Source organism: Rana temporaria, chromosome 5, assembly GCF_905171775.1.
Source record: "Rana temporaria chromosome 5, aRanTem1.1, whole genome shotgun sequence".
Taxonomy (NCBI): domain Eukaryota; kingdom Metazoa; phylum Chordata; class Amphibia; order Anura; family Ranidae; genus Rana; species Rana temporaria.
This window is the reverse complement of record NC_053493.1, coordinates 309,767,988-309,780,761: the sequence shown is the minus strand read 5'-3', so window position 1 is coordinate 309,780,761 and position 12,774 is coordinate 309,767,988. Positions and strand designations below refer to the sequence as shown.

At 43.0% G+C, this 12,774-nt stretch overlaps 1 protein-coding gene across 1 annotated transcript in view; it reads right to left on the bottom strand.

Annotated features, from left to right (window-relative positions):
* Positions 1 to 11,003, bottom strand: part of LOC120940946 (desmoglein-3-like) — an 86,259-nt gene extending 75,256 nt beyond the window's left edge. Inside the window, exon 1 of the mRNA XM_040354105.1 lies at positions 10,771 to 11,003. Coding sequence (XP_040210039.1) covers positions 10,771 to 10,818 — 48 coding nt within the window. The 5' untranslated portion in view covers positions 10,819 to 11,003. The remainder of the gene's footprint in view (positions 1 to 10,770) is intronic.
* Positions 11,004 to 12,774: the final 1,771 nt, after the last annotated feature.

Sequence of the window (12,774 nt, the reverse complement as noted above, 5' to 3'; positions counted from 1 at the left end):
GTGGCACAGCACTGGAGTCTGGAGGACATGTCCCGAGTCTCCCAACAGAACGAAAGCAAACATCGCCTGCCGCTGCGCACCTCTTTGATCATCAGTGACTGACCTGTCTGTCTCTCTCAGAGACTCTCTGGTGATTGTCCCAGTACAGCCAGCTCTGCCTTACACAAAATGCATGCCTTACAGCAGGGGTGCCCAACTGCTGGCCCTCTGATGTGGCTTGCCACTTCCTGCTCTGGGATGCTTGGTCGAGAAGCCCAGATTGCGGTTTCCTGACTCCCCATCCCCAAGCATCAGTGTGAAGAACGGAGCCAGCACTAGGGGAAGCAGAGCTAATGCTTCCTGTATAGCGCAGGCTCCTGTCACATGGGCAGGGCAAAGGGGTGGAGTCAGGGGCGGTGCCAAGATGGTGGGCAAAATGGGGTTTCGCCTGGGGTGTCAAAAATCCTTACACCAGCCCTGTCTCTCTCAGACACTACTGTATATAATCTGAGCATGTGGTAAGTTTTACAAAGAGTAAATCATTCACACGATTTTCATGTAAAAACAATGGTTTTACCTTGAGCAATAATGTCTAGTGCTGAGTTTTGTTGTTTATTTTAAAGATTGTTTTTACTTAAAAAGGGCTGTTCGAGAGTTATAAACCTTTTTTAAGGTTATTTGTACCTCAAATATGACCTCAACTCAATATATAAATGTGAGCTGGACAACCATATTTCTAATTCCACATATAGTCCCTGCATACAGTATATGACATGGCATTTTACAGGTTTATGAAATTAAGGTTCCCCCTCCCATATTTACAGGCTTGTGAGATAACTGCAGCCTTAGGCACTGTTCTCAGGAACAAAAAGTAAAGTTTCTTCAAACTATGAATAAGATGGGTTGTACAATTTTGTGTCATTCATGTCACTCATTAGAATTTGTTACATTCTATACTTTTGAAAGACTGTCATTTGAGGACATGGTACTCATCATTGTTCTCAGCTTATTGATTGTGTAGTTATGACAATTTAAAATGTTTTATTAGCAATTATGACTTGCCCAATGCAACGTGGCATCAGAATAATAATAATGTGAAGCAAGGAAAAAATTCAAAAATATCAGGGTTCTATAGTAGTATAGTAGTAAAAATGTAAGCAAACATGTTATTGGCTCTTACCAGCAGCCAACACCACCGCATTGGTTGATTTGCTAATGGAAGAGTGGTCGAATATAGCAAATATATGTTCACTTTGAAAAGTGAATGTGAGTGAATAAGTAAAGCTTTGTTCACTTTTAATACCAAATCTTGTGTTAGAAAAGCTTTACCCCTTTACGCCGACGTAACGCAAATATACGGCCTTCGGCTTAAAGGGATTGTTCTGGGGTGATGCCCGCAGCTGCAGGTATCACCCAAGTACTGTTTTTTAGAGCTGACGGTCAGCTTTCCTGTAATAACAACCATGGGCGTTGCTGGGTCTACAAAAGATCTGAGGCTAGAGCCCATAGTAGCGAAGTAAAGAAAGTCAAATTGGGTGGACATACACATGTATATGTATATGTCCTCTGTCCCCTGCACCCCACCGTAGTGTCCTCTGTCCCATGCACCCCACCGTAGTGTCCCCTGGCCCCTGAACCCCACTGTAGTGTCTCCTGGCCCCTGCACCCCACCGTAGTGTCCTCTGTCCCCTGCACCCCATCATAGTGTCCTCTGTCCCCTGCACCCCACCATAGTGTGCTCTGTCCCCTGCACCTCACCGTAGTGTCCTCTGTCCCCTGCACCCCACCGTAGTGTCCCCTGTCCCCTGCACCCCACCGTAGTGTCCTCTGGCCCCTGCACCCCACCACACAAACACACACTGTACATAGAACTGTCCTACCTTACACAGGTGTACAGCAAGCAGAGCCATCTGAGATTGGCATCACAGGGCTGGATGGGGGCGGGAACTACTGAAGTTAACTTTTGACATTAACAGGCTGGTGATTGGTAGGTAAGATTGCCCGGCAACCAATCACCTGCTGTTTAATGAAAAAAGATAACTCCTGCGGTTCCTGCCCCCATCCATCCCTGTGATACTGGCCGATGTCCAATGAAGAGGACAGCGGTGAAAATGTCCGCAGGCCGGGTGACCACATTCAGCGGTGGTGGGACATATGGTATGTATGGAATAGATGCCATTGGTTCTGGGTTCTTCTTCGTCCAGTGTGGCACCCACCTTTAGGGTGGCCACATCACAGCACCCTGGCGTTATGGCCTACCTGGCCAGGGCGTGCATGCCACGCGGTGTTTCTGGTTCGGGGCCATGTTGGCCTGGAGCATTTGAGCAGCGATGGGGACCCAGTAAGCGACTGGGTTCCCACCTTTGAGGATCCCAAGCGGTAGTGCTGTTCGGTGCGGAGTCCATCTGAGGAGCGCCATTGAGAGGCTGGCGGTCCAAAAGGGCCTCGACAAACAGTGGCGTCTCCAGCTTTCATATTTAGGGGGGGCACATGGGGGACAGGGAAAAAAGTAGGGGGGGCAACTATAAAATGCAATTTTATATATATACAGTATATATATATAAAATCTCCTGGGGCCCTTTACTACGATCCCACAACGGGCCCTTTCACATGTTCTGCAGTGAGCTCCCTTCCTACTATACTGGGGCCCCCCAGGGTGGCAGAAAACAAGAGATATATGTCACCAGCACACCAAGAAAATATAAGGGTCCAAAGCAGTGGGAGAACTTTCAGGGTTGCAAAGGTTGTCTTGCCACCGGGGCAGGTGATGCTCCCAGTCAGATCTAATAAACACAGTATTTATCAGCATCAAGAGTACAACCACATATATATATATATAATCAAACGTATGTTCCGCAGCCGTGTGGGCTCTATGCCTGTAAAGTGTGGGCTTTGTTCAATAAAATCTCTGATATTTAACACTAGGATTTGACTGGGAGGATCACCTGGATTGCATCCCGATCAGCATGTCAGAGAAGCGCCACTGCTGCTAAGCAACCTGCAGGGAGCTCAACTGTCTACAACCAATAGAGATGGGCTCGGGTGTGTTTGAAATCCCACATGCCCGATCCCGCCAGGAAGCCGACACTCCACAGCGCTAATCACAGGCAGTGAGACCTTTCCTGATCTGACCGGGAAATGTCTCACTGCCAGTGATTAGCGCTGTGCAGTGTGGGCTTCCTGGCAGGCTCTGGCATGTGGAATTTTGAACATGCCCAGCCCATCTCTAACAACAAATTGTGCTGGCCCTCCTGTACATCAGCCCCATAAAGTAACCAGCTCTGGGTTCCAATGTCCTGCCGCCGCTGCTATGGAGACAGAGACCAGCGCTGTGAATAGCCGGGACAGGACAGTAACTCTGGTTGTTCCAGCACTGGTCCACACTGGGACGATTCCCCCATCCACCTATAATGTGTAGATGGGGAAATTGGATCATTTTTTTTTTTTTTTTATTCAACCTAATAGTTGAATGAAAAAAAGTGATCAATGTATGGGCTGCCTAAGAGCTAAGACCAGCCATAGACAGTTTAAATCTCAGCTGGTTCAGCAGGAACTGGCTGAGATTTGAACCATTAATGAGCAGATTCTCTTATTATTATCACCAGTGGTTGCTGTATAGAATACAATTGCTGGGCAGGAGGGATATTCCCGTCAGCACTGTTTGTGTTGATGGGGGAATCATGCAAGTTTCTTTCCTGCAATCTGTGGATGTAGGAAAAAAAATTGCATTGTATATTACCTGCCTAACTGAAAGTGAAAGTGTAACAGAATGGCCCGTGACACCCAGAGACTTTTGAAGGATGGGGTTTACTCCTGTGCCAGCGTCACTATGCCCTTTTGGGCATAGGGTGACTGAGAAATGATAATTATAAATTACATGAGATGGGACATTACTGATAATTCATGTATTGCAGGATATCTTGAAATATTACAAGTTGTTAAAGTCTGACTCCGACAGGTCAATAGAGTGTTTTCATTCAATGGGGGGACACATGCTTTTGAGGTGTTAATTGAGTCTGCTCCTAGACTTTCCTTTGTGTGATGCTAATACTGTTTTGTGTCCATTGTGCTAATTAGGTCTTCTCCTAAGACCTGTTCATTGTGTATGCTAATGACACTGTTAAGATGTGGAATGTGACTTGTCAAGCTGTAGTAATTAACCCCTCTAAATGCGGAGCCAGACCGTCTGGGTAATAAGTAGTAATTAACTCATCGGAATGTTATTATCTAAAAGAATGTGTATGAAGCCCCCCATTGTGTGATGTGTGGGTGGAGTGTGTCTTTGTCCCTGTGATTAACTGTAACATGCTTGTACTGTATATAACAAAGCTAAGTTACCATTAAAGGATTCATTCATTCATTTTGGAGCCAGTACCAGAGCTTGTTTTGTCTCGTTTATTCTGGGAAATGAAATGGGTCGTGTCTGATGTCTATCGGACTGTCGGATAACCTGTCGTGGGGCGATGGATTGGAATATCGTAAACGGTGGTGACCGTTACAGAAAGTAAATTGTGAATGTCTTGAAAGAACAGGAGAGGGGGAGGGAGACAGATGGGGGAGAGAAGGGATAGAGATAATGCAGTTCAGTGATTACAGTGTACTGCAGTCTGCAGTGCACACACATACCCACAGTCCAGTACACCGAGATAGTGTGGGCGGGACTGAAAGGAGAAGGAGGAGGAGCTTTATTCCTCCCTGCTCTGACACTTGGCTCAGCTTGCAGTCACCACTCTCGAATTTACAGGCTGGTTCTCCTGTCCTAAGGACGGGAGAAATCAGTCTGTTTTTTCAGTAACTGAGATGAAGGCTTGGGCCCCCCTCCCCCACAGTGCTCATGGAGTCCTTTCTGCAACTCGCTCTTCTCCGTGCCAATGAGGATGCAGGGGAAGGAGCAGATCGGGCGGCTGTGGTTGTGTGAACGCTCGCATTATGCAGTGTCAGCGAGCAGAGGGAGGAATTCCCCGCAGAGCTGACTGGGGACGCTCTCCCTCTCAGGAGAGACTGTTACTCCAGCGGCGGCCCAAAAAAAAAAAAAAAAAGCAAAAAAAAAAAATTTTTTTTTGGGGGGGCACATGGTGGGGCACAGCATAATGTTGGGGGGGTCAGGGCCCCCTCTGGCCCCCCCCTAGAGACGCCTCTGTCGACAAACCACCAGGGATCAAGGTAGCCGGACACTGAAGGATTGATCACCTGTCAGTCGGTACCTGAGCGACAAGTTGAAGGAGATTCAGGCGTAATTAACCTAAGGAGGATCTCCTCGGTAATTACAATCAGAGAGGGCCTGTGGCAGAGGTGTCTCCCTGACGTTCACGAAGGAGGGTCTGTGGCAGAGACTTTTCCTCAAGTTCAAGTTCACTAAGGAGGGTCTGTGGCAGGGACTTTATCCTACAAATGTTCGAGTGATACTCCAGCTGCCAGGTCAGTGAGAGAGGCCTGTCCGGGTACGCTAATATCACTCTGGCAGGAGTGGCGCAGTGTTACGCTTGGGATCAGGACTGTTTCCCTATCATTACGCCTGAATTTGCTATTCTCCTTTCTTCCTTCAACTTTACTTTCCTCACCACAAGTTTACTGTTTTTACCCGGCTGGGTAATAAAGAGCACCTGTTGCGGACATTCCTTTCCTTCTACTAAATGCATCATGCACCCCGGAAAAGCCACAAGGTAAATGTGCCACCCAAAACAACCAGCTCCTCCGGGGGTTATATATAATGTTTGGGGGTTCTAAGTAATTTTCTTGCAAAAAAATGGGGATTTTAACTTGTAAGCAACATGTGTCAGAAAAAGGCTTAGGCATGAAGGGGTTTTAAAGAATAAGGTCACCTTTAGGCCTCGTACACACGATACGTTAACCAGAGGACAACGGTCTGAAGGACTGTTTTCATCGGTCAAAACCGATCGTGTGTGGGCCCAATAGGTTATTTAACCTTCGGTTAAAAAAAAGACAACTTGCTTTAAAATTTAACCGATGGATTGGTAACTGATAGGTCAAAAACGATCGTTAGTACGCACAACCATCGGTTAAAAATCCACGCATGCTCAGAATCAAGTCGACGCATGCGATCGTTTTTTTAACTGATGGTGTGTATGCACGCCGGACCATCAGTCAGCTTCATAGGTTAACCTATGACAACGGTCCTTCAGACCGTTGTCCTCTGGTTAACCTATCGTGTGTACGAGGCCTAAGTAACAATTATAATAATAAATGCATATGATTTTAAAGTTTAAAAATGCACATTTATATATTATTATTTTTAGATGGGACTTGTAGTTTACTCATTCACGGATCTCTGTGAATGAAAGATGTGGCTGTGTGGGTGGAGCCCTGCACACCGACGTTTATTTTAAAATGTGACAGCAACTGTGGGAGAAGAACCTCCAGCCCGCTGTCACATTGGAATGTGTTGTGTGTAGGTGGGGGGGGGGGGGGGGGGCGATTACCAACATATTACATGTTACATCCTAAAAAAAATCACATTGCTAAGTGAACAACATCTACTACCCATTGGTTTCCTCTCCCTTTCTCCCACAACCATGTAACATCTACTTCACTTTAATTTAGAGCAATCTGCTCCCTGTTTCATAAATGTAATGTTTCAGAGGAGTACCAAAGTAAAAAATAAAAAAAATAATTAAGAAATATTAACAAAACACAATACCAAACTTCACAAATTACTTATGATTGTAGAAGGTAGGTGAAATGCCAAGTTTTCAGAGTAATGTACAAGAAACCTGAAATCCATCTCTGTCATTACTAATCCATGATTGACGACAAATGCTCACACTGTCATGACTTCAGAACCACATTAGCTCACCCTTACAAAGTTCTGAATCATTAGTGTGTAACTGCATTATCATCCATTGAGGGTAAGGCAAAAATATAAATTGCATTTGTGAACCTGCTAACTGTGGACATTGTCTCAAAAAAAATATGTCATCAACGGCTTGGTGAGTCTTCCCTCATAAAACTAAACAGTAATTACAAGTTTTGGGTGTAGCTAATTCAATTCTTAACATGCCCAGTTTTTCCTGCTTTGTTTTTGGTATAAAAAATGACTTGCAAGGTATGTGGAATTTATTTTACAAGGACCTGTTTTCTTTGCAAATTTTGACAAAACTGTAACGATAGGAATGTGGATGCTGTTGTTACTGACCTCCTGAAAATGCTAAATGCCTGGCCATATCTGCCTTCAATACTTTCAGAGCTAGTGAAAAAGAAAAAGTATGCAGCCAGTGTGGTCAAATGTGGGAACTAAATCCAAGTGATAGAGCTTTTAAGGACAACATCATTTGCTTTTCTTCTTTTTAAGGCCTTTTCTTGCCCACGTTTATTAAAAGAAAGTTCAACATAGTTTTGGAAATCAAAATGAAAAAGTTTTCTTTGCAGAGTTTTTCAGCATTTCTCTCTAGTGCAAAGAGATACACACTCAGGCCTTGTACACACAACCGAGTTTCTCGGCAAAAAACAGCAAGAAACTTGCTGGGAGATCTATTTTTCGTGTGTACATTTTCGACGAGGAAACTCGACAAGCGAAAAAGAGAGCATGTTCTCTATTTCCTTGACGGGAATGAAGAAAATTGGCTTGTCGAGTTTATCGACAGCCTAACAAGGAACTCGACGAGCAAAACGATGTGTTTCGCCCGTCGAGTTCCTCGGTCGTGTGTACGAGGCTTCAGCCTTGTGGCTTACACACACAACACTGCTGTTTTGGCCTTACACTTCCGGCTCCAGGTTTCTAAGAGACCATTTTCTCACCAACCCTGTCTGTACATGTAGCAGTCCCTTGCTGCTCTGGCTCCCACCTATCTCCTAGTACTTCTCTGTCTGGAGCTCAGAACCATGATTATGTCTCTTTAAAATGCCCAGCACACACCTGTCCAATTAGTGTGTTGGTGGTTCCAAAAACCTGGACTCAGGATTGGAGCTTTAATTCCACCAAAGTCTGTAAGAAATCTCCAGGCTCCAGGTCCCAAACCAAACTTTGCCAACCAGTGAGGTAACTGATATATATTCACACCATATATTAAGTTGTTAGCCATTGTTAACTCGTTTGTGGAAGTGCAAGCTCCAGGGCTGGTTTCCGCTCTTCCCTTCACAATGTAGTAAGCCATAGTACATGCATGCAAATATCAACAGTGTGCCAATTCTAGGTTAGTGACTTGCCAAGGTGCAAAGGGCCAAGAGACTGCACCCTCAAAAACATGTCAGCAGTGGTAGGCCTGTATACGGGAATTGCATTGACTGATTACCACTTATACAAGTGACACTGAGGCCGCGTACACACGGTCGGACAAAACCGATGAGAATGGACCGAGGTTCAGTTTCATCGGTCCAAACTGACCGTGTGTATAGCCCATCAGTCTGTTTTCCTTCGGGCCAAAATTTTAAAACATGCTTCATAATCGAACCGATGGACCGCTGCCGGATCGGTCCAAACCGATGAATAGTACAGAAAGCATCGGTTCAAAGCCCGCGCATGCTCAGAATCAAGTCGACGCATGCTTGGAAGCATTGAACTTCGTTTTATTCAGCACGTCGTGTGTTTGACGTCACCGCGTTCTGACTCGATCGGTTTTTGGAACAATGGTGTGTACGCACATCAGACCATCAGGCCACTTCAGCGGTGAACCGATGGAAATGGCCCGTCGGACCATTCTCATCTGTTTGGAACGACCGTGTGTACAAGGCCTTACTGCAAGCATTGTCCAGCTTTGTGATCTGAGCCCATGGGTAGTAAGTAGCTGGACAGTAACTGGATCTTCTGAAAATCTCATTTGATTTAAGCTTGCTAATGTGCATGCATACATTAATGTCTTTTACTAAGAAAACCAGTACCTGCCTGTATTTTATTATATTATCTTATTCTTGTTCTGCTATAGTGTATTGTGTGTGGTTTTAATTATATATGTTGACCATAGGTTGTAATATGTTCTATAGGCCAAAAATAGAATGTAAAAGCTTTTAAATAGGTAGGATACTTCCCTTTCTAAGATGTAAAAAGTGATCATTTGAATTCTTTTAGAACACATGTCTTCAAACTACGGTCCTCCAGTTGTTTAGGAACTACAATTCCCATCATGCCTAGTCATGTCTGTGAATGTCACATGTGTTACAATGCCTCATGGGATGTGTAGTTCTACAACAGCTGGAGGGCCGTAGTTTGAGGATCCCTGTTTTAGAACATGCTATGACTGCACACATAAATATCAATTGCTGCACAATTTAATGATTAATAATCAATAATTTGTATTTAAAACAGAATTCCAAGAACCTGTAAGCCAGTTGTGTACAATTTGTATGATTTACATTTACTATATAATACAGTAAGCAATGGAATAATTAAAACATCAACATACTGCCAGTTTACCCTGAAGTCCTATCAGTCACTGTGCTGTAAATGCAAATGCTCCACAACACAAAATAAAAAAATCTATGTACCCATTTTAAACACACCATGGGGGTTATTGTCGAAAGGCAAATCCACTTTGCACTACAAGTGCAAATTACAAGCGCAAAGTGCACTTGAAATTAGACTGAAAGTGCACTTGGAAGTGCAGCCGCTGTAGATCCAAGGGGGAAAATAAAAAACAGCATTTTAGCTTGCTTATAACTGGGTAATAAAATCAGCAGAGCTTCCCCTCATTTCAGATCTTCCCCTCAGATCTACAGTGACTGCACTTCCAAGTGCACTTTCTGGGAAAATACAAGTGCACTTCACTTGTAGTGTGCACTTGTAGTGCAAAGTGGGTTTGCCTTTAGTAAATAACCCCCCATGTGTAAAGGGAAATATAAATAAATATATATAAATATAAAGGTTGACATTGCTAACCTATCCTTCTGAAGATGCTGATTGCCTGGCTATTGACTTTCTGGTTTCAGTATTTTACAGGTCAATTACCCAGATTAAGTATGCAGGTCAAGATTTCCTGACTTCACTTTCTCCATACTTGTTCCAGGACTGTAAATCTACTGAACTCGGAGACAACCAGGCACCTAAGGTCACACATCCTTTAAAATAGAACAGTTTCTTCTTTGGAGCCTTAGGATAGTAATGAATTGTTGCTTTGTTTCACAGTAGTAACATGCCATGCTTCTACATCACTTTGAAAACAATGAAGGCGACCATAAGATTTTTTAACAAACAGCAAGCACCCTGTTAGTATAGTGCCGTACAAAACACTGAGTATAGATAATCCAACGCCTTTTTGTGAACGTTCAGCAAAAACTAGAAGTCAGGTGCTTTGGGTCTTGCTCATATATATGGATTTGAAGAACAAGTTAGCAATGGCCCTGAGATTCAAAGTGAGCTATATGCAATGTAAAGAGGCTTTTCCTTGCACAAAAGGGACAATGCTCCTGCAAAGCTGAGTATATCACTTGGTTTTGTCTGCATACTCCACCATCTATGAAATGAATGATGTAACTGTCCTCTTCAATGCGTGGGAAAGGTTTAAAGTATATTAACCCATAGCAACCAACAAGAATGCACGTAAAATTTGACTTTGGTACAATCAAATCTGCTTGTATGCAATGGTTTTCTGTACTGAGCACATCATCTTTATTCTAAAAAATAAAATCCATCTCATGTGACTGCGCAAAAGAGCAATGACATTTTCACAACCTTTTAATCGTTTCAAAGTTAACCAGTATATACAATTATACTATATATATATATTATATTTATGCAGTGGATTACCATATTTTTAATAATAGGAATATTTAAAAAAAAAATGCAGAATTTTCTTAACTACACCAAAAAATAATATGAACATATTATAAGTTATTGCTTACCAGTGACAGTATGAAGACATTGATATAGGTAAACAGCTTCCAGTTCATTGTGAGAAGTATCTGTGCTACCCAGCACTCTCAGCAGGGATTCTATTCCTTTCCCAGTAGTTGGAGTGTAGGGTGCTCCCTCCTAGCTTCTTTCACACTTAGATGTTAAAAGGTGCCTTTCCTTTTGCGAGGGATGAACTAAGGATGCTGTACAGCACAGTCTATTTCTCCACCCATAATCTTGGGCTGGTCTCACCTGAAACACATGACAGCATCATTATTCTACCTGGATAATTGACTATTCAGACACACCTTGTAACTTATTGCTGTGAAACCGTCCTAAGAAATGTATTATGACAAATTCACTAATGAATTAGACAAGTCCGATATTTGTGTGCTATGCAGACACACACACACATACGCATACACACACACTCACTCTCTTACTTCTCCACCCACTTAAAGTTGGTCTAAGCAATCACATTGCACTTACACCACAGTGAATATACTCTGTATGAACTACATACCGATAATGAACACAGATAAGAACTATAATTAATATTTTTCCAGACATATGCATATTTACGGTTTACCAATGTTGTATGGTGTCACTTCTCTAATGATACTGAAAAAAGGAAGGGTGGAATTTAGGGAAACTCCAATAAATCCAAGTATATCAGTCAAAGGCCTCGTACACACGACCGAGGAACTCGTCGTAAATGAAACATCGTTTTCCTCGACGAGTTCCTTGTTAGGCTTGTCGAGAATCTTGACAAGCTTTCTTTGCGTACACACTGTCAAGACCAAATCTCGACGTTCTCAAACGCGGTGACGTTCAACACGTACGACGGCAGGGGAAGTTCGATTCCACTGGCACAACCCTTGGGGCTGCTTTTGCTAATCTAATGTTACTGCGTGTTAAGTAAAAGTTTGGTAAGAGACGATTTGCACTTTTCAGTCTGTTACAGCGTGACAAATATGCTATCTCCATTACAAACGCTACTTTTACCGAAGGTGCGCTCCCGTCTCATACTTTATTCTAAGCATGCGCGGGTTTCTAAGCATACACACGAACGTGTTTCTCGTCGAAAACCAGCCCCACGAGGAACACAATGAGGAAATTGAGACTCCCGACGAGGAAAAAGAGAACTTGTTCTCTTTTTTTCTCATCGAGTTCCTCGACAGTTTTCTCGATGAAAAACATACACATGACAGTTTTCCTCTGCAAAAAAGCTCTGCCACCAAGTTTCTTGGTGGATTCTGTCGAGGAAAACGGTCGTGTGTACGAGGCCTCACATGTTAGGTATCTATTTTTCCCCCAAAAAATTGCGTTTGAAAAACCGCCGTGCAAATACTGAATAAATGAAAAATCCTTGTTCTGGATACTTGAACATGACCTTTCTGATTTGGGTATTACACCCTGCACATTATTTCCTTACATTTCAGCCAATCCATCATTTTTTTTTTTTTTAAGAAATGGCCAATGGACGTTCTGGACCACTGATGTCTCAACACAGATTAAATTTCTTTGTTGACAGGCTTTTGTTCTCTTCAAGGTTTTGTATTCCAATACAAGTGTGAAGAAGGGGAGAAAATACTGCGCTATACCAATCCTAACCATATATAGCTGCTAACACTCCAGCAAACAAAGTCAAGAACAAAATATACCAATATAGTGTAGGAGCTAAAATGTGAAAGCCAAAAAAAATGTATGTTTTGCGCTGAATCAAATATTGCGTGCACGAAAACAAATGAAATGTGATCAAATACTGTATGTGGCTATGAGATCAACGTAAGACCACATGTGAATAATAAAAGTAATAAACAATACATAAAAATTTGTGAGATTAAGTCCACTCAAACTGAAGTGAAGGTGATGTTATCACTAAAGAAATAGTAAACACTAAAGTCCACAAGGGTAAAGAAAAGAGTCCGCTTCAAGGTGTAATTTCAGTACAGAGTGGACTATTCGGATACCCGTGGTTATTTTAAATCTTCTTAAGAGAGAAGGGTGGA